At 33.4% G+C, this 21,752-nt stretch overlaps 2 protein-coding genes across 2 annotated transcripts; one reads left to right on the top strand and one right to left on the bottom strand.

Annotated features, from left to right (window-relative positions):
- Positions 1–2,264: 2,264 nt before the first annotated feature.
- Positions 2,265–7,388, top strand: LOC128190896 (uncharacterized). The gene is made up of 5 exons (XM_052863135.1): positions 2,265–6,180; positions 6,314–6,404; positions 6,760–6,816; positions 6,964–7,071; positions 7,228–7,388. The coding sequence occupies exons 1-5, from the start codon at positions 6,082–6,084 to the stop codon at positions 7,386–7,388; spliced, it is 516 nt and encodes a 171-aa protein (XP_052719095.1). The 5' UTR covers positions 2,265–6,081.
- Positions 7,389–7,405: 17 nt separating this feature from the next.
- Positions 7,406–8,765, bottom strand: LOC128190895 (putative nuclease HARBI1). The gene is made up of 4 exons (XM_052863134.1): positions 8,666–8,765; positions 8,160–8,394; positions 7,725–7,982; positions 7,406–7,622 (listed from the first exon to the last, which is right to left on the bottom strand). The coding sequence occupies exons 2-4, from the start codon at positions 8,333–8,335 to the stop codon at positions 7,406–7,408; spliced, it is 651 nt and encodes a 216-aa protein (XP_052719094.1). The 5' UTR covers positions 8,336–8,394; positions 8,666–8,765.
- Between the last annotated feature and the right edge of the window lie 12,987 nt (positions 8,766–21,752).

The raw sequence follows: 21,752 nt of genomic DNA, 5'->3' as shown, positions 1-21,752 counted from the left end.
GCCATAATGCAGGGAATTCCTGACTTGAGAGAGAGTCAGATGTTCCACAAGAGGTGGAAGACGTCTATTGCAAGACGGAAAGTTGATGTCTGCATCTGCAGTGTGTAGCTAGAGGTGATACAATGCAAATTTGTGTCTGTCGGTTGCAGTTGTGCTGTGTGCACGTGGTCCAGGAGAGAAAGGGCCAGATATTTTTTTCTTAATGTTTTTTTTGGGGGGAGTATTTTTAATTTGGATATCACTTCACCTTTTTGTGAAGTTGAGGGTTTTGATTTTAGTTTTGCGAGGACGCAAAATTCTGAGGTGGGGGTAGTGAAGCGGGCAGCTTATTGATGTATTGTATAGCAAGAGTTATTCCCCTTTGATTTATTGATTTTTTGATTATTTAATTAATGTTTCCAATAATTACCAATTATTTTGATGATTATTTGTACAAGTATTTGATGAGTATTGATACAATAATAAATATTTAATGTAAATAAGTTGTAATACATCAGTAGTTTTGGGTTAGGCCGGATTAGTCTGTTATTTATGATTTCCTGTTTTAAGATACCACGAATTATTTTAGGCCGGCACATATATAGGGACAGTGTCAATTGCGTGAAGAGGAACGACTGTTTGGGGTTAAACTTGAACAGGTACGGCTAGATTGAGGGTGTGGATATCCCTGCTCTTTCTAATCTTCGTGTGATTTAACCTCCGATACAGAGTGTGCGGTCATCCCTGCTTTGTATCGCATTAATACAAGTGTGCGGTCATCCCTGCTTGTATTGGTGGTGGTTGCGGCGGAGCACTAGTGTGTGGTCAACCCTGCTGGTGTTCTGGCCTTTCTAGCGCAAGTGTGCGGCACTCCCTGCTTGCGTTAGGTTGCGTTGTTGGCGCAAGTGTGCGGTCATCCCTGCTTGCGTTAACGTTGGTACCTGTTCAGTTGCGTAGGTGTGCAGTCATCCCTGCCTGCGTAACGTTGAGTCCCTATATATGTGCAGGAGTGGTGTTTAAAGTCTGCACTTGTAAATATTGACAGCAATCAGGGCTATCCGATTCCATCTCGGGTACGGGCCCGCGGGGATCACAGGCAGTGACCCCCTTGCACGTTTCACTATGTACATTTAGAATTTTAACCCCCCCCCTCCCTTCCGCCTTATTGTGGCCTCATTCTACCCTCGGGAATCTTCTTTTAACACACAGTAATCTACATCACCTAAGGATGCTTCTATACAATTAGCAGCTTGTCTAGCCAATTGTTTTCTTTTTAATAAAAGTTTTTTAGATAATTCTCGTTATATATATATATATATATATATATATATATATATATATATATATATATATATATATATATATATATATATATGTGTGTGTGTGTGTAAGTATGTGGCCACCACACCCCCCATAGTGTGACCATACCCTGCCCACGGGGATCATGCTTTGTAAAATTGGAATCTACACTTTCCGAGGATGCTTCTACACAAGTGACAGCTTGTAATTATGACGCTTGGTTTTTGAGAAAAGGATTTTTTTTATCTGTTTTATTTATGTAAAAATAATACCCTATCGTGGCCCCATCCTTACTTGTTATTTATTTCTTTAAAAACAATTCTAGATTTTGAAATTATTCATGTAGAAAAACATTTTATACATTTAATTAATCATCCTATCATTATCATGTCATAAATGATTTGATACATGAAAAAATGACAATAACAAACCGTGAACCATCTCAAAAAGCCATAAAACAAAATATAAATTCGAAGCAGAGCAACACGGACTTACAAATAGATAGAGGTAGGATCAGGGGCCCGTTTCTCAAAAAGGCGTTTATCTGGGCCTAAGTTAGTCCGACTAACAAAGTTACGCCAATATTTAGTCGGGTCTAAGTTGCGTTTCTGAAAGAGGCGTAAGTTAGGGTTTAAATGTCGAAAAACTTAGACATCTCCGCTGAGTACTAAGCATGCTTACATCGTATTTTGTTTTGCTTTTAGGCTATGATTATATGTGGTGGATCAATTTTCCAATTCATAGTACATGTAGTACCCGAAAGTACGCATGTTATACTTTACCACTGAATGTGCATATTTCAAGCTGTTCATGACATTTTATATTAATAAAAGTTGAACAAATGCCTATACACTTCTTAACATAATGAAATTTTAGAGAAAAACAGTTGATATGAAAGCGACATATATAAGAGGTTTCAGAAATTTGGGGGGGGGGGGGGGGTGTTGAAAGTAATATACACTATAAACAGGGAATAATTCGCCCTGTTTAATTTTCAATTATTTCACCCTCGTTGTAAGCGGGCGAATTTATGTTGATTTTCAATATCTAATATTATGTGACTGGGCGAAGTCACGACAGAGTGAAACTGTTTGCAAGTGTAGAAGGACGGAAATTACACGGGACCAAAATAACCCTGTATACAGTATCTTGATTAAAATAAAGATATAAAAGCAGTTATCTAAGAACACCCTTCCTATTTAAAGAAAGTTTTATAAATAAAAGGTTTTTACAAGTTTAATGGAAAAGGCATCTAAAAAAAATCCCCTATTCCCTTCCGGATAAGACATTTTGCATCTTTGCGGTTTTAACAAGTGCATGTGAGTTTTACTTTTTTCCCTATCTGCTTTGGGTTATTGGGGTGGGGGTGTTTACAATTGTTTATATAATAAGTATGACAAATGCAAGCTAGTTAAATTTGTAAATAATGCACGCTGTTGTAAAACTGCTAAAACAACGTTTTTGTATTGCAAGTCGACAACTTCGAAATAAAAAAAAATCCCTTGATATACGTACATCTTAAATATGATGAAACAAAACTATCATGAATTCAAGTAATTAAAGATCAATTCAATTAAATGAGTACAAATAAACAATGCATATGAATATGCACGAAGATCTTTGATAGTACATGTGCCCCATACCTATTTTAAAAGAATTACAACCGATGTTAAATATGAACGCAATTGATCACTTAATCATAGAATTAATAAGATTAATGAATTTGATTTCCAAAAATTCAAGGTGTTCATGTGAAATTTTATAATATTCGATAACCTTGACAAACGCTTGTCAACAGATCTAAAATTGATATACACTCTGCACGCTTCTAAAACATATTTTAAGTAATATTTTAACAAACAAAAATTGATTGTATCTAAATGCGAGTTCATAAACATTCCAAGTACATGTAGCTTTCATGCGGTTTTGTAAAGATACTAGGAGAAAAATTGGAATTGAGAATACACACGTGTTGTAAAGTTTTCAATAATATAGGTAAAGAACAAACAACCACACACAAGGACAAATTACAAATGTAAACGTTTTGAGTTGCTCCTATTCATAATTTTGAAATCAGTTTCGTTTCACAGGTTCAAATCTGATTAGAAACATTAAATTCTAGTTCATGCTTACTGAGTATTGATTAAAAAAAATCAATAATCTATTCGTACTTATATACATCTATCTTGTTGGGGAATACATGTTTAATTTAGAAATAAAGCATCTTTTTAATTATTGTGTTTATATCATTTTTCGGGGTATACCCATTCTTCACACTTTAGGTAAATTTCATTACGAGTAGTAAGTATATTACATACGTTTAATAAGGTGAGCCCATTATTTATCAAATTGATTTAATCTTAATTTATTTAGAAATAGAAACAGTTATCGAACAATAGGTATTTTTTAAAGTTATACGTACATGTACAAATATTTAAATAAATGTGAATGTTTTCTTTAAGAACACATAAAACAAACCAAAAAATAAAATTCTTTGTATATGTTGCCTTAGAAACAAAACACACGCCATTTTTGTGCACAGACTAAGAACTTACGCCTACCCATTAGCAGGCGTAGATTTAAACCCAAATTTAGTCCCGACTAAGTTTCCGCCTTTTTGTGAAACGCAACTTAGTCTGGTTTTGAGGTTTAGTCCCTGATTTAGTCCGGACTAAGCTTACGCCTGGACGTAGGCCTTTTTGAGAAACGGGCCCCAGGGGCTCGTTTCATAAAGAGGTCTAAGTTTTGGCGTAACTTAGTCCGACTAAATCATTTACGCCCAAAATTTACGCTGGCTTAAAATGCATTTCATAAAGCTGCGTAAATGAAGGCGTAAATCTTGAGATGTAGGTCACACTTAGTCCGCCAATGTGAGCATGCGCGAAGTGTGTGCGTGGTGGAACACAATACTGAATAAAAAATATTATTATAGTAACAGTTTAAGTGTATTATTCTTCTCGATCTGCCCGTACACTAAATGAATATTTTAACGATTCAATGCAGTCATCAGTATACTCTAACAAATATACAGCTGTATAGCCATGTAATGTTCAGTATATACATATGTATGTACAGATGAAACAGATGAAATTGTTATAATTTCATATTTACACGAATATAGATTTAATTTAAAACTTTAAATTGGTGTAAACTTGCACAAATACACTTTTATAATAATGATATACCAGTATTTCTGAAAGCTGAAACACACGGGGGGGGGACAATTCTAAATAGTATTTTAAGAAAAAAATATACAAAATAATTAATAAATTAGAACATGTAGTTACATTGCATTTAAAAGAGAGAGAACAATGAATTGTTAAATTCTTAAAAGAAGAAAGAGAGGGAGAGAGTGAGAAAGAAAAAAAGGAGAGAAAGAGAGATGGTACAGAACACAATTCGGAGAAAGTGAGAGAGAAAAAATAATTCATATGTTGGTAATTATGTAAAAGAGAGAGAAAATAATTAATACAATTCTTAGAGAGAGAGAGAGAGAGAGAGAGAGAGAGAGAGAGAGAGAGATTGTTCACATTAGCTACTACAACGTGAATCAAAATTTTGTATGTTCTCGTGTATTTTCCAATTTGCCTCACATTTACATGTGAATTACATATTTTGACGATTCTCTTAAGTTATAAGTTTCAAGAGATGAATTTCGGTCGTGTCAAAAAATTGTCGTCTGCATCTTTTCATTACCGATTAAACATCATGGCTGAAAGTCAGAAAAAGGCATCGAAGAGAAAACCAAATTGGTCTGATGAAGAACTTCAGATCATGGCATCCTGTGTTCGAGAAAATCGCGAAATTTTATTTGGGAAATTTTCTTCAAGTGTAACTTCGGAAAAGAGGAAAGCGGTCTGGAATGACATAACACGCCAGTAAGTTGGAATATTTACAGCAGACTATTTCTTACGAACTAAAGTGCCTCATCTTGAAGTACTGCATGAAAATGTTAATAAATTATTTAGTAATTATTTAAAAATACAACTATAAAGACATTTTAAGATAAAAATGAAAATAAAAACGAGCATTTTATTAAAATGAATTCAATTAAAAAACATCAATTTGTAAAGAAATATTATATGGGTGTTTCAAGATTTATCAAATAAGCACAGTTTGAAGTGTGATTTTTAAAGTTCATCTACAAAATCAGCGTAAATACATTTAATGCCTAGATCAAAGGTGTTAGGAGCCGGGTGCGCCTCCCCCTTCCACCTGTCACTGCATAGTTTTTTAAAATTTGAATGCCAAAATAATGATAGCACATTGGATCGATCCTCCTCAAAGAATGCTTTAATCATTTGAACTTCCTAAGATATAGATATACATATTATGTATGCATAAGTATTAAATACACTTAATAACATTATATAAACAGTTTACTCGCCTCCCCCCCCCCTTAAACACACACGCGCGCACACACACACACACACACACACACACACACACACACTTTTCTCCTCAAAAATAAGAGAAAATAGCGAAATGACTTCATTGAAATATATATATATATATATATACCTTTTCTTTGTTTGTTTGAGTTACATGTGCTTTGGTAGTGTTAGATAGGGTAGGTGCAAATTAAAACTTGGTAAAGCCCCCCCCCCCCCGGGGGGTGGGGGGGGTAGTAGTAATTGATCCACTTGCTCCACCCCCTCCTATGTCGTGAAATTTGCTTCTACTTAGGAAAATATTACATGTAATGAAAAACTATGTTTTTATTTTTCAAGAATCAATGCAGTCTCCATAACCTGTGGTACGCGGGAGGCAGAAGAGGTGAAGAAGAGATGGAAAGACGCAAAGATGTCGGTGAAAAAAAAAGAAGCCACAAGAAAGAATATTGTGAAGAGGACTGGGGGCGGGCCTCCACCTGATATAGGTTTCAAACCCTGGGAGTTGGATGTACGTATTTTGACTTTTGAGGTCGAATAATCATTGAATATTTTTTTTAAATATAATTCTACCCTCGATTATATTCAACATGTACATGACTAAGTAATAATTGCAGTTAAAAAGCCCATGGTATTCTCCACAGGTTCTTTCCCTGATCCCAGAGGAAACCATTTCGGGTATCGAAGGGGCTGTTGATACGGCGCAAAAACCGAGCCCTTCTGAGAATGAAGCAGGTGCAGTGCCAGTTACGTACATATATATTATATAATAATAATGCCAGTTTAACTAGTATTATTATATATATACATGTATATATGTTCACGATATGTGCATGTATTATTGACTGGAAGTCAAACAGATCAAAAATGTTGAAATTGTGCATTCTGAATGGAGTGTCCTTATCGCGAATCAAAAACAATTAAACTTTCTCTTTTGATACGAAATAATTATTTTTTTATTACAAAGTTGCTATAAGCGATTTTATAATATTAAGGAAAACGAATGGTAGACTTTTATATATGATTTAAATATAACTTTTACTTATACACTACTGATACCGTTCATAAAGACAATATATTTTTTTTTCAGGATGTTCCAGGTCCAGTCAAGCCACCGAAAGTTCGATCGTTGAACAACCTTTTGTCAGTAAGAACATTTTTATTTGAGAAAATAAATTTGCTACGATGCTAATTTTTAAGAAACTTAATTGAACTTATATCAATAAGTTATGGATAAGTGTTTATACAGTATACTAAGTATTTATTATAGTTCTCATAACGTTATTTACGATAGTCAAAGAAGTTGAATTGCCAGAATTTGAAACGGAGACAGCCCCAGAAGAGCCACCAGAAGAGGGAGAGAAAATCAACAGTGACAGGAGAATCTTGAAACCATCGTCCCGTAAGTACTTTTTTTTAGTATCGTGTAAAGTAACACGTAAAAAACTTATGAGTTCTAAGGGTGGGAAAGTATTAATATTACATTAACTTAACTTAAATAACAAATGATTTCAAACTTTTGAATGATAATGAAAATGTTCCTTTGCATTTTTTTCAGAAAAAAAGAAGAAGGCGCCAAAGGATCAACTAATGGGTGAACTTGTGGAAATAAAACGACGTCGTGTTGAAATCGAAGAGAGAAAAGCGCTGGCTTTTGAACGAATTGCCTCAGCATTAGAAATGAAGAAAAATAATAAAATTGAAACAAATGATGAATGATGAATATTTGTCTTTATTCAAAGCAAGCTTGCAACTTGCTCTCTTGTCTGATTAGCCAGAACAGGTGCGTTGTCCCCAAACAACATGTTTTGGTGGTAATTCACTACTCGTCCTCTGTCTTGTAATGGAATTTTTCCTTTCAATGCAATGTCATGAAGTCTGAAGCATGTTTCTATTATTCTGGAGCACTTAATTGGCGAAAATGGAAGAACACCCCCAGACTGATGTAAGCACCTACAAAAGGTAATATATTATGTAAACACGATAATGGTAAAAAAAATTCAAAATGTGCTAAATTTTGTTGTGATTTGGTTAATTTTTTTTATTATGACGCACCTAAACCTAGCCTTTAAAACGCCAAATGCCCTCTCAACCACCACTCTTGTTTTTCCATGGCTGTCATTGAATTTCTCCTCCCGCCTGTTGCTTGGGGACTGATAGGGAGTCAGCAACCACGTGCGTAATGGGTATCCTGAGTCCCTGAGCAACCAGCCACCCTCTGGAAGAGACTGGACTCGATCAGGAAGTCCGGAGTTTGTGAGCACGTATGCATCGTGTGTTGATCCAGGGTAGCGGGCATTGATGTGTAGGAATCTTGATTAGAAATAAAAGCAATATAAATTATATGTAGAAATAGCATTAATGTATCAGTATCTAACAATTAATATATGTGACTGTTTATGCATATACCTAGGTTTAAGCGGTTACAAATTTGAAAAAAGCATATTTCCTTTAAAGGATAACAAAAAAAAAATGCATAAATGAATTAACCTCATGTTGGCATCAGCTACCGCTTGGATGTTTAATGCGTGAAAGTTTTTCCTACAAACGTACGCAAATTCCTCGGGGCCAGTCATTCCTTTTATTGGAATGAGCGTCCCATCAACAGCACCGATGCAGTTTGGTATGTGAGCAATTTGATGAAAATCCGTTTTGATGGATCGCATTTCACACACCCTTTCCGGAAAGTCTATGTTGTCTATGGTTGCATTGATAGCATAGCAAACTGAAGTGGACAAAAATATACCAATTTAAAAAAATGAAACACCTCTGTATAATTAATGATACAGTATCTGCCAAGTTATTACAAAATAAATTCCCGTGAGCGCTTTATATATCTCAATTCAATAACAATTGTGTAAAATTATTAAAATGAGTAATATCCAAGTTCTTAAATAAACGAAATACTCTTGTACATTTACTTATACCAATTAATAAAAAATATTTGTAGATTATTTAATCTATCATACTGGAAAATATATTACTAAGAGATATACCATTATGAATTATACGGCACACAGATGACCTCGAAATCCTGTGCAAATCCCCAACTTCAGAGAAAAAGTCAGCTTTAGCCACGTATCTTAGTGTGACAAGTACCTATATGTAAATAAGACACATATATACAACAAATGTTATATCACCCGTCATTGCGAATTTGATTTTAGAAGAGATCGACTGTGCATAACGGTATCAACATTTATAATTCACATGTATTCAAAATAATATTTTGCACAAGTATTATTCAAATAACTATCGTTTTCATCACTGCTCCCATGTCAATCATTTGATATACACACAAATTTACGTGAAATAAATCAAACAACAAAAACATTCAGTCATTTAAATCATATTTATTTTAATATTGTAGGAAAAAGTGAAATATGAAATTCTACCTGAATGTACGTAGGTATAGCATGAACCCTACGCGTGAGCCTTGCCACGTATTCATCTACTTTGGACACAATATCAAGAATGACATGTCTTGGGAAGCGATATCTGTTGATTAGGTCGATGTCTTGCATACTTTCTAAGGCATTATTTCTGTCTAGAAACACCCTTTCCCTCCTTAAACGTCTTCGCTCTCGCCTTTGTATAATGAGCAAGGTCGCCATTATTGTAAACAGACTATATTTACGCCCAAACAAAAGCAGACGTAGACTTATGACCAAAATTTAGTCCGTCGTAAACTTACGCCTCTTTATGAAACGCATTTTAGTCCCATTTCCGAACGTAGTCCAAGGATTACACCCAGACTAAGCTTACGCCTAGACGTAGGCCTCTTTATGAAACGAGCCCCAGGTGCCTAGGAGGAGTGAGCATTTTCTGCTGACTGGTCACACCCGCCCTGTGCTCTTTATCATAATCGGGAAAAATTGGAAAGTCCGTAGAAAATTAGGTGATTAATTATGGTCTAACAATTAGTATGAAAAACGCCAGTCAGCAGTCACCAGTAGAAGATTGTATTTGCTGACACAGTCGTTGTATCCACCATAGAACTTACGAAAAGAAGACTACAAGAGACTATTGATAGTCCTGTATTGATAACTTGTATTTCAGTAGCATGCTTTGCCTTAGAAACTATTCATACGAAGAGCATGCCCTTGCGTATCGCATCAACTGAGAGACGAAAACACCTTATGCAGGTGATTATGGTATATTGTTACATAAGTAAGGAAAGTTGACTGTAGAAAAATTAAAGTCATCGTCTTTATCATAAAGTTTTGTTGTGAGGTTACCATCAATGTCCATTTTCAGTAAAATATCCAAATATGAAATAGATGACGCTGACTCAGTGTTATCTTTTATTTCAAGTTCACTGGGATATATCGAGTCGACGTAAGTATGGAAATAACAATTGTTAATAGATAATACGTCGTGAAACCAAGAAAAACAAGACAAGTCACTGGACCCTGTGTTTTATAATCTGCCAGTGGAATATCAAAGTAATCACATGTTTGCTTAACATCAAATTCCTACATTTTCCAGATTGTTTTCTTCAAGCAAATTTTAAATCATCTATAAATCTTCTAACCTGGATAAATCTGCCTATTAATATAAGTTGTAGAACTTGTTTATCAATCGTTGTAAAATAAATAAAGTTCAGTTTCAATCTGCCTTTTCTTTACCAACCCCTGCAAAAAAATGTATTTTTTTTTTCAAATATAGCACATGATATTTAGGAGCGCATTGGTAAACTCTTGTCTGTGTGGAATTGTTTCTTAAACTTAAATCCTTGCAAATCAAATTCCCATGAATATATTGTGAATAAACGAAAAGCGTTTTTGATGTCCATGTTACCTAACTCAGCTGAAGGCCGTAACATGGCTATCATCTCAACAACTGTATTAAACGCAGTATATTTGACTGTGTGTCACATAAAGCCACACATTAGTTCAGTTGAATTTATGACAATTGTAATTATCCTGTGGTTTCTTGTAACGAGCCTCAACTCACTAGACCATCAAAATTATAATCAGTCCGTGCACAGTTTGGACACGGCAGCCCGAGGGGAAGGACGCAACCAAGACTTCTCCTGTTTTTCATGTACATTTTTCTGGCACATTTTTACTTTGCTTTAAGCATTCTTTATTTATAATGCCTATGGTCCAGCTTCTCTGAGGTAAGCCTTATTTTTGTCATAATTAGTGTGCGTTTAATGTTATTGTTTGTCTTAAAACATCCAGTTACGTAATTTCTCGGTAATATTCACGTTTATCATTAAATATCTTTACCAGCTGTTTACCAATAATAAGGTGGCTCTATAGACCACTTTTTGATGACGCAGTACGCAAAAAAGTAAATCTCGAAGGATGCTATTCCAGTACTGGCTGATTTAAACTGAGGCGAATTGTATGGGGACCGCTCTTTTGAAAATATGTTAAATGAATAAATGTAAAATTCATTACTTAAAAGTAATGTGGTATTTCACACCTTACGTTGTGTCGTATTATTTATCGAAATAAACAATAAAATCAAGTATAACTTTTTAAATAGTTTCTTTCTCTTCATCGACAATCTACAGCGTAGCTCAGTGGGTTACTGGGTTCACTGTAAGTCATGAGTTCGAATCCCGTTGAAGACATTAAAATTTTTAACTTTCCAAAATTTTCTAAAACGTATTTTTTGGTTGAATACTAAACCGGTGAAAGTATTTCAATTATAAAATTCTTTAATCCACATTAATATCGACAGATGTTCTTTACCACCTAAAGGGAATGGGAGGATGGCTTTGAATTTCTCTTTGGTCGAGATACATAAATCCTATTAGTTAATTTTCCCCTTTATCTATTTGACTTAGTTTTGCATTAAATCAAATATATTCACTTATTTAGACCAATAATGAAATATGTATGTATTTATCATTCAACATGATATTTAGGAAATTTTCTTCAACTCAGAAATGAAAAGTCCCCACGATGTTTGGGCTTTGGGACTTAGGAACGATAACTCTTACCTGAGTAACTTTCATACCAAATAAAGTTTAAAATATTTTTTGTGTTAATTTGCAATGATTTTCATTCAAATTTTTTTATGTCACGTTTATTAACAGTGGCGTTGGAAGCAAATTGAAAGTGTGTGTGTGGTGGGGGGGGGGGGGGACTAAATCTTGACAAGGAAGGAAAAAAAAATAAAAACTTATTCACAATACCTGTGATTCCAACATCTCAATATTTCCATCTTTTCATTGTAAAAAATTATCTTTCTTGCGAGAAAAAGTGTGTGTGGGGGGAGGGGAGGCTTAACCCTCTATGCTGCTATGTGCCCATTGGTTAGGTCTAACTTTGCAAAAAAAAGTGGGGTGCTCAGCCCCCAGCCCCCCGGTTCCGACGCCTACATTTAAAATACATTTTCTTATAACATTAAGCAGCTTTTACATATGATTTGTCAACAGAGTAAGAAAACATGAAAAATTATGTTTTGGGGAAATACTAAAAAAATGCAATAATAACATTTTTGAATGTTGAGAAATGTTATATTTATATTTAGGTGTCCAAAGGAAATATCCATCATATGACAAAAAAATTTAAATAAGTTGTTAATAGGTACCTTTTTAAAAATCATTTCACAAAAACACGAAAAAAACATTAAAAAATTCGTTTAAAATACCTATAGAAACCCAATCATCAATTTAATATTTTTAAAGTACAGGTATATGTTTTGTGGTCTTCTATTGAAAATTTGAATGAACTGTGGGTTTATAGAGCCACCTTAAGCATTCTAATTATAGTGGTCCGTTTGTGTCTTTATGTATATGAATGACAAATGTTCCGTTGGTCTCATATTAGTAAGTGTAAAGTGTAAGTAAGTGTAAGTGTGCCCATGTGTAAAGAAATGCATGTATTTTATGTATGTAATGCGTAACATACGTTACGTATAAATAAAATGTCTATCATTAAGACATGAAGTATTTGTGTATATGCCACGTGTTAGTATGGTGTCCACCTTGTGACATAAGTATGTATTTATATTGGAACAATTAACAGGTCTAAGTCTTCCTGGTAGTTTCCTGGTGTTTTTCCACGAATCTACATCGTAGACATCTTCGCCATTGAGCGGATCATCAGCCTCCTACAAGACCAGCACCAACAGAACCATATCTGAAGGACACTCTTGCAACAACCGCCATACAATTATCATCAACCTGAGAAGCAGTACTCTCCTCCAATACCGGATACATAGACAAATCATTGTTTCAGTCATGTACTTTATAACTCAGTGCAGAAAGAAAATGTAAATTATTTATGTGAAATCAGTATTGCTTATCATTTGAGGGTCAGGATCGTCTACTATCCCTAGGTCACTTTGTCATTTTGTGGCACTGTGCCTGTACTTGGATCTATAAAACATTAATTTCCCGTGATGGAGGGTATGACATTCATTAGAATGCAGAATCCCTGAAAATTAAGAGTGTAGTACTTATTCCCGTTGTAAGTCCCTGATGCTGAAGAATGTTGTTGCCAACTAACCATATACATAACCCATAACTCTAAGTCGACTGAAGACAAGACTTGGCAGGATCCATTGCAATTTTTAACCAGAATTGTTCATCATACAACTTCCAACCTGCTGACCTATCAGCCTCTGTCCTTACATCACGCACATATTTCAGCATGTCTTTAAATTTGCTTACATGAACAGTTGTAAACACACTTACATTGTACATAGATCAAGAATGCATCAGTCTATTTTTCAATGTAGGTTATTTTTACTGCAGACTTTGATTTACTGACTATTTGACCATTATTTCCATAAACAAGGACTCTTTTACCAATGTATCTTCATTGTTAGAATTTTTCAATAACAAAGCCAGATCTACATTTTCCCATCAATTATTTTCATTCCTAATGATTCACTTACATTGTGCCCCATAGAAAATTAAATGAAGTCTACTTGTGTTGGTGTAACACCCACCATATCTACTATACAAACACTATCTAACACATTAGTACATGTACCTTCAGCCTGCTCCACCGGAATAAGATTTAATGTCTGGGGCGCTTCCCTGGTGGCCCTATCCTTCTTTTCCATGGTTGGCTCGACTTTCAAGTTCACGTCGGCCTGCTGCTGACTGGATTTTCATTTTATTTCAGTTTAGTTGACAATTTTAATTGAACATTCCCACTAACTTTCCGCATGACATATCCTACCAGATACCAATCGAGAGCGAATCAATCTGTAAATGTCTGTAATCAAATAGTCATCGGCTAATATAATAATACAATGATGACTGTAAAGTCAAAATTAGAAACTTGTCTACGTGTAATTTTAACGTTAAATAAACTGACAATTAATAATTTTAGAAAATTATCTTCATCAATTTTTACTGACCTCACTGAAGCTTGTCAAAATAAAAAAAAGGAAGGGACAATGTAAAAAAAAAGGATTATCAACCGTCAACAAAAAAGATTTCCGGAACGCCAACAATGCTCAGAATATTACAATGATGGATTTTGAGAAATTAATTATATATGTACAATGTAAATTTTAGGATTGTAAAAAAAACTTGCTTGGATAACGGCACATATATACGGACAGACTGAAAAATGTGTAACTGTTTTACAGTTTTTTTCTTCTTTCTTACATTATTTTGGCATGTAACAGGTGAGGTCAATATACCACTTTCCTTTTTTATGTAAAAATAAGTTTGTATAAGATAAGGTTTATGAATCAACCCATTTTTTGTATGTATAAAGCAAATTGGTATTTTTAAAAAATGGCAATTTCAGACAAATCTTGTGTTGTGCTTTTCACATAGGAAAGAAATCCGTAGAGATATCTGAAAGTTTAAATACATATCTAAACAACAAAAATGCCATAAAGACATTATTCTTTCCATTTTTTTTTAAAAATCATTAAAAATGAATACCGATATTTGTTCTTTACTTAACATCATTTTAATATGGTTTTTGTCGGACATGGATAGAACTCTGAGATTCGTAAATGAATACCTTCAAATTTCATTGAAACTAACAGTTCAATACACAATTGTATAACGTATACCTGTGTATAACTAATGCATGAATTCTGATACACTACTTGGTGGGTTTTTTTACAAATTAGAGCTAGGTATGTTCTTAGGTGATTACCGTAATTTCTGTTCGAGCTGGTCGATATGGCTTTTCCTGTTCTCAATCCGCCCTTACACCACTGAATGCACTCAATGTTTATTATGTTTGTCTTGGAAAACACTTTGCTTTCTAACAATTACGTAGACAGAACAAACAACTTAAAATCGATTCACTGCAATTTTATTTTGGGACTATGTTTTGTTCCGTGACACTTTTTATGGACAACACTCGTATATGGAAATAACAAAAAAGAAAGTGTAGTGTGATAGACTTGTTATAACGTGTTGGTACTTTTATAAGTGTGATATAAACATATCTATATAGTGTGAATGAACTTTCATTTGTATTTCCATACATTTAAAAGTAGTTTTTCTTCTGCTACCTGGGTTTTACTTTTTTTTTCGAATTCTAATGTCCGTACAAAGATTAAATTAATGCAAAAGGTTTTTTTTACAAGTAACCACTTTACTTTTTTGGGCGTTTTTTTTCATACTTTTCAAACGAAAATACACATTTCTGTAAAAACTGTACAGTTGAATTCGATGTAAACGAAAACAGTTATTTCTTCATTGACGTTAAATGTCGTTTCGAGAAATTGGCAGGAATGAAAACAGCTATAAAACGCAGCGCAATACCAGATACATGGGCACTGGAAGGTAATGTTAATAAACTGTTCGTGTAAGTCTGGAAATATATTGTATGTGCATGTCTGTAAATGTATTATATTTGAATGTATTGTTATTCATACACATACAATATTTGTTCATTAACTTTAAGTGCCTGTGCCCAGGTGACAGGATAAGCAAAGTGTTTTAAACTTTCCTAACGTTTCGAACATGAATTGTTGATAATCAATGAATAACCATGAATATTACCGGTGTATGTTCGAAAATATTTCCTCCACGATGTAAATGTATCATTTCATATAAAATATCAATCGGGAAGTTTAGATACTATTCAGCCAGCTCCGAGTCCGTCCAGCTATGATCAACTTACGCTTGTTATTGTTTCTCACACTTGGTAAGTATTTAAATGTAAACGGTATTTTGATAGAAGTCATAAGTACTATCTAATATATCAATTAAACACCACTTTTATAGCCGTCGATAACATAATATTAGGACATATTGATATGGCTGCTTTTGGATTCGTAGTTTCTAATTTTACGGATAATGAAAAGGATTTCAAAACCGTTCGAATAACGTACACTTTTAGTAATTGTAACAATATTAGAATAATAATTGAATATTTATTTTTCTCAATTATTTATATATTGATTTTTAATCATTTAACATTTTTTTTTGTCATTTTACTTTGATGAAAGGGGTATTTGATGAATTAGTTTACTGTGTAAATTCTAACTGGTCAAATGGCATGTACACCTGTGCATATACCAATCAAATACCTTATTTTGAGGACAATCTGGTACCGAATGAAACATGGATTGGAAAGGCGGAATATATCATGAATTGGGGTAAAGTAAATCACTGTCAGTTTATAAAAGGTTTCTAATTTCACTTTTAAAGGTGCCTCACTACACCTTGAAATAGTTGCTCAAATATTCAAGGTTGACATGCAGCTTATCTCTGCTGCCATGCAGCTTTTCTCTGTTAACATACTACTCATTTATGTTAACAAGTTGACATAGATCAGTTGCAAGTCAACTTATCCTTCTCGCGTGTCAACATGTCTATCTCGCATATCGACATAACTTAGTTGCATGTTAACATAAATATAAATAAGTCGACATAATTAAATTGCATGTCAACATATTTATCTCACATGTCAACAAACAAGTTGCATGTGGACATAAATAAGTAACATGTAGCATGTTGGAAGTCACATGAGGATGATATTTTAGATTTTTGGAGATTTTTTATAATTTTAATTTGATTTTCATGTTGCACGTTAACATAGTTTTGAGTACGCTGACAAAACTACCTTGCATGTCAACATATTAAACTCGCATGTCAAAATATTTGATAGAAAAATATCTTGCACACAAGGGGCAGAAGTATGCCACCATAGAGTTTCAACCTTTTTTATATCACTGTCAGTGTGATAGCTATTATTTTTTTTTAAATGACAACCTATAGGGAATATGTCGTAATGTGGGGGTTCTTTTCCCAAAAGAAAATATATATATATATATATATATATAACACTAAAATGGCTAACGACACGAACAAGGAAAAGTTTTGGATGCTCAGACTCAAATCATTCAGACCTGATGGCATGAACAAACAAATGGACTTCACTAAAATGAACGTCTCATAGCCATACATCACCTGACACCCACATAGTAATTTCATGAAATCTGTCAACTGCGCCTCTTCCATTCATTTATTAGTTTCTTTACTACCTTTTATTTGTAAATCATTTTTTTTCTTATTTATAATTATTTATTTATTTTCTATTTAATTTCATCTCTTTTTATTAAAAAATTCGAGTCTATATCATAAGTGCCGTACGAGTTAACCACGGGACGGGGGTTCAAATTTTCATTTATTAACTCGGACGTCAATTTTAAATAGCTACTAAACTTAATCATGCGTGAAGTTGGCAGTCGATTGATTACTTTAGAGCGATCGGCGACAGTATCAACACCTTCTTTAAGAATGTGAACAAATGATGTGTGTAATGTAGCTGTTCTTTTTTATAGTTTCTTAAGTAGTGTAGTAGTAGCTTTAGATTTTGTTTTCTTTTTTATTTACTCATGTATTTTATATTTTGGTCCTGAAGAAGGCACGGGTTGTCCCGAAAATAGATAGTAGATTTTCAAAAGAGTTCATCTTAGCCGGACTAAAACTTGTACTAGAAAATAACACTTTCCTCTTTGATGATGTAAATTACCTACAGATAAAAGGTACTGCCATGGGCACAAAAGTTGCCCCTACGTATGCCTCACTTGTGATGGGGTACCTTGAAGAAAAACTTTATAGTATATTGCCGGATATCTTTGATGCCGATTTTACGCTATACATTAAAGAGAACTGGAAAAGATACCTTGATGACTGTTTCATCTTTTGGACCAAAACGGAAGAGGATCTTATAAAATTTCATTCTATCTTAAATGAACTGCAGGCCTCGATAAAATTCACTATAGACGTCCATCGTGAGAAACTCCCATTCTTAGATATTCTTATTATCAAAGACGGCGAGAATATCATTACCGATTTATTTAGCAAAGAAACAGATTCCCATCAATACTTGGATTTTCATTCATGTCATCCGTCTCACACAAAAAGGAATATTCCATACAACATGGCACGGCGTGTATGTACTATTGTGACTCACCCTTCTCTTCGCCTACAAAGGCTTCAAGAGTTAAAACAACACCTTAGACGACAGAATTACCCCGTGGAACTTATTAATGACGGAATTAACCGGGCTATGGATATTCCTTTAGCACAACTTAGAAGGACCCGCCTTAAGGAGGAGAAACAAGATGAGAAAATTCCGTTTGTAACTACACATAATCCGTGTAACCATAATATTTTTAAATCAGCAAAACGTTTTTTTCCAATATTAGAACAATCAGAAAATATGAAAAAACTGTTAAACCAATCATCTATCATAAACAGCAGAAGACAAGCCCCGAATCTGAGGAAAATTCTCTCCAAAGCAAAGTTCTCGTCCAGCAATACTATTTCCATCAAAAAGTGCGGCGACCCCCGATGTGGAACATGTGACCTTATACAGGAGGGAGAAGGAATAATATTAAAAAGCGGCCAAATTTTAAAACCTAATGCCCCAATGAACTGCAAATCGTCTAATTTGATATATTGTGCGACTTGTCCAACATGTGGAGAAAATTATATTGGCCAGACTAACCAGCTCAACGCCCGAGTGAGAGTCCACAAACAACAAATAAAGGACGAAACAGTGAGAAACACTCCATGTTCGGAACATTTTGCAAAGTGCGGAAAGGGAACATTTAAAATATTTCCGTTTTACAAAATGTGGACTTCAAATGAAATCGCCCGAACCACAAAAGAGGACTATTTTATTAAAATATTTAACCCGAAACTTAATCGAAAATAGATTTATCATATATATAATTTTTTATATGTATTGTATTATATGTCTATGCATTGCTTAACGGCGTTGATAAAGTTCACGCCATCGCTACCTTGATGTACATTGTGACGTCATAATGAACTTTAAAAACACGACGTCATTGACAACGTTACAAACAACGTTTTTAATTTTGTATAACTGTCTGAAGAGCCGACATGGCTGAAAGCGCTAACAGTAAACAATTTATTTAATTTGGACTGTCGCATTCTGTTTTATTTATTTAAGTATTTTTTGCTGTACCAAGGCTTTATTTATCTACATATATATATATATATATATATATATATATATATATATATATATATATATATATATATATATATATATATATAACAACTCTGAAAAATCTCTTTGTAGCAAACGTGTATATATAATCATGGTTAAACGGTTGTAAAAGTTCATGTGGAAGAAGATTGGGGAATAAGGCGGGTGAAATGTCCATATTAGCATGGATAAGATACCAAAAAATAAAAATAATTAATAGATTTCGTTCCAAACGATACCCAAGTATATTTAACATACAATCGATTAAAAACATTTATTTAAGTTCAATGTTTTAAATATACTGATTTGAACTGGTTAACTCATTCCAAAGTCTTAAACAATTATCATTGTTTAGAACATTAAATGCATTTAATTTTATAGTGTGGGTCCCTGCTCCATATTTTTCTCATAGTAAAGCCCCTATGGAAATAAAAATTAGGAGTGATAATCCACTATACATGCATTAAAAATATAATTTTGTATCCCAACACTTGAACGTTTTGAGAATACCGTAAACTTGGGACCAAAGTAGCATATTGCATTTATATTGCAAATTGTGTTGTGACTAAATTAGCTCAATGGTAAAAACGCCATACCTTAGATAATATTAAGGGTTACGTTTATTCAGGTTTTAGATTTCCAAAACAATTACGAAGTCAAAACAAATATTTATATCCATTCCCATGTCTTATTTGAGGAAAATATATAAATTGTCATGTGTAGATTTATATTAAAACAGAGGAAATTCGGAGTAATTTTTAAATTTCTTATTTTCTTTAAAAAAGATGACAATGTGATAGCGAAAGTTAAGCTTCTATATTTTTAATATCATTTCACATATTCTAAATGTATACTATCATGTGTAAAATGTCAGGTTGCTGGCTGGTACGCAATTGGAAAAATAAAACAATACGCAAAATTAATAATAGAGAACTCTAAAATTTGATCGTTGACCTTGTATAGTTTCAATATCCATACAACTGAGTAACATAATCCTAAAATTAAAAAACACGGTATTGAAAATATGCTATGTGAGGTGTAGATTTATATTAAAACAGAGGAAATTCGAACTAATTTCCTTTTTTTCTTAAAAAGGGTAAACAATGTGATAGCAAATGTTAAGCCTCTATGTTTTTCATATCATTCCACATATTTTACATTTGAATTATCTTTATGTAAAATTTCAGGTTGCTGGCTCTAACGCAATTCGAAAAAAAACAATACACAAAATTAATTATAGAAAGCATAACTCTAAATTATGATCATTGACCTTGTATAATTTCAATATCAACACAGCTGAATAACATAATCCTTAAACTAAAAAACATGGTATTTGAAGGTTGGATACAATCAAAATTTGGGGGAAATTCTTTTTTTCTTCGTGTTTGTTAAAATATTACAACTAACTATAGTTTGAAAATGTGCTTTGGCAAAATTGTATCATATTATTAAAAGATTTAGGCAGAACAAATTGAAATTGAATTTTACGATTAAACCAAGGTGCAATTGCGCATTCTTATTCCCTCATCTTTTTTAGCATAATACGTTTGTGACCGCACACATCTTAAAAATGAGGGCTGATGTGATGTTCATATAAAGTAAATATTTGAAATTTGTTATCAAATGAAGCATTTGAATTGAAAGGAAAATTGTTACAAACAGAAAATTGTGTGTTTAAAGTACTGGATACAAGTACTACATTGTCAGAAATTTGTCAGTCTTAGACTCTTAGATGATGATGAACTGAGAGTAAAATCACCAACCATATCCTAAGAAATCACCACAATGACCATGATATTCTGCAAAAATAAATAAATTTGTTTAACATTAGATTGGCCTAATCAACAATACACGTTAACAAATTTTCATATCAAACATAAAATTATAAATGTATTTGCCAGGCACAGTAACGCTACAGATTGAAAATATACAAGGCGTCAATAATTGCTCAGGTAACCCTAGTTTTGATAGATACTAGATTTTTTTAGATTTTTTATCACCATTTGTCTACCAATTCTTATGAATTGTGTTTTAATTTTAGGGATGTTTTTCCCTATGCTTAAGGACAGAATTGCAAATTTTACCAATGAGGAAAAATGTATAGCGGGAAGTTTTGATTATGAAACCATGAAACGTGCGTATTTTTGCGTGAATAACGATTTTCTGAGAGAAGATAATCATATTACAAGAAATCTACATCTGAAATATAGAATTATGCAAACATAATCAAGTTTCTTCATTGTAGTCATCCATTCACCAACAAAGTGCATGATGAGCCGAGGAAATTGGACAACAGAATACGTGGCATGTGACAAGTACTGGAGACTATCTGCAACAATACCAGTATTGGTTTTATTGTGTGACTGGTCAAATACTTCATTACACATCTTACATTTTGATGCCTGTTTTAATTTTCTTTCTTTTTTACAGGCAACATCTCAGATCTGAAGATCACATTAAGCTTCGCTCTAAAAGGTTTGGAGATGCTACACAAACAATGAAAATTCTCAAAAGTCGTCCCTTTTTGGGACAAAGAAAGAAATACTCTTTATTTAAAAAAAAAACAAAATAAGACTTCATACTAAAACTATTAAAAACACCATTAAGAGCGTTTACAAGTTAAACGATTAGACAAAGTAAAACGACTACCGATAATGACCTGATTCTA

Source organism: Crassostrea angulata, chromosome 6 (assembly GCF_025612915.1).
Source record: "Crassostrea angulata isolate pt1a10 chromosome 6, ASM2561291v2, whole genome shotgun sequence".
Lineage (NCBI taxonomy): Eukaryota > Metazoa > Mollusca > Bivalvia > Ostreida > Ostreidae > Magallana > Magallana angulata.
This window is presented reverse-complemented; position numbering and strand designations above follow the sequence as displayed.

Coding starts and splice junctions, on each gene's coding strand:
- LOC128190896 (XM_052863135.1), top strand. CDS start 6,082: ATGTCGGTGAAAAAAAAAGAAGCCACAAGAAAGAATATTGTGAAGAGG. Junction 6,817..6,963: donor CGTTGAACAACCTTTTGTCA/GTAAGAACATTT, acceptor TATTTACGATAG/TCAAAGAAGTTGAATTGCCA. Junction 7,072..7,227: donor AATCTTGAAACCATCGTCCC/GTAAGTACTTTT, acceptor CATTTTTTTCAG/AAAAAAAGAAGAAGGCGCCA.
- LOC128190895 (XM_052863134.1), bottom strand. CDS start 8,335: ATGCGATCCATCAAAACGGATTTTCATCAAATTGCTCACATACCAAAC. Junction 7,983..8,159: donor GTAGCTGATGCCAACATGAG/GTTAATTCATTT, acceptor TTTCTAATCAAG/ATTCCTACACATCAATGCCC. Junction 7,623..7,724: donor GTTTTAAAGGCTAGGTTTAG/GTGCGTCATAAT, acceptor TACCTTTTGTAG/GTGCTTACATCAGTCTGGGG.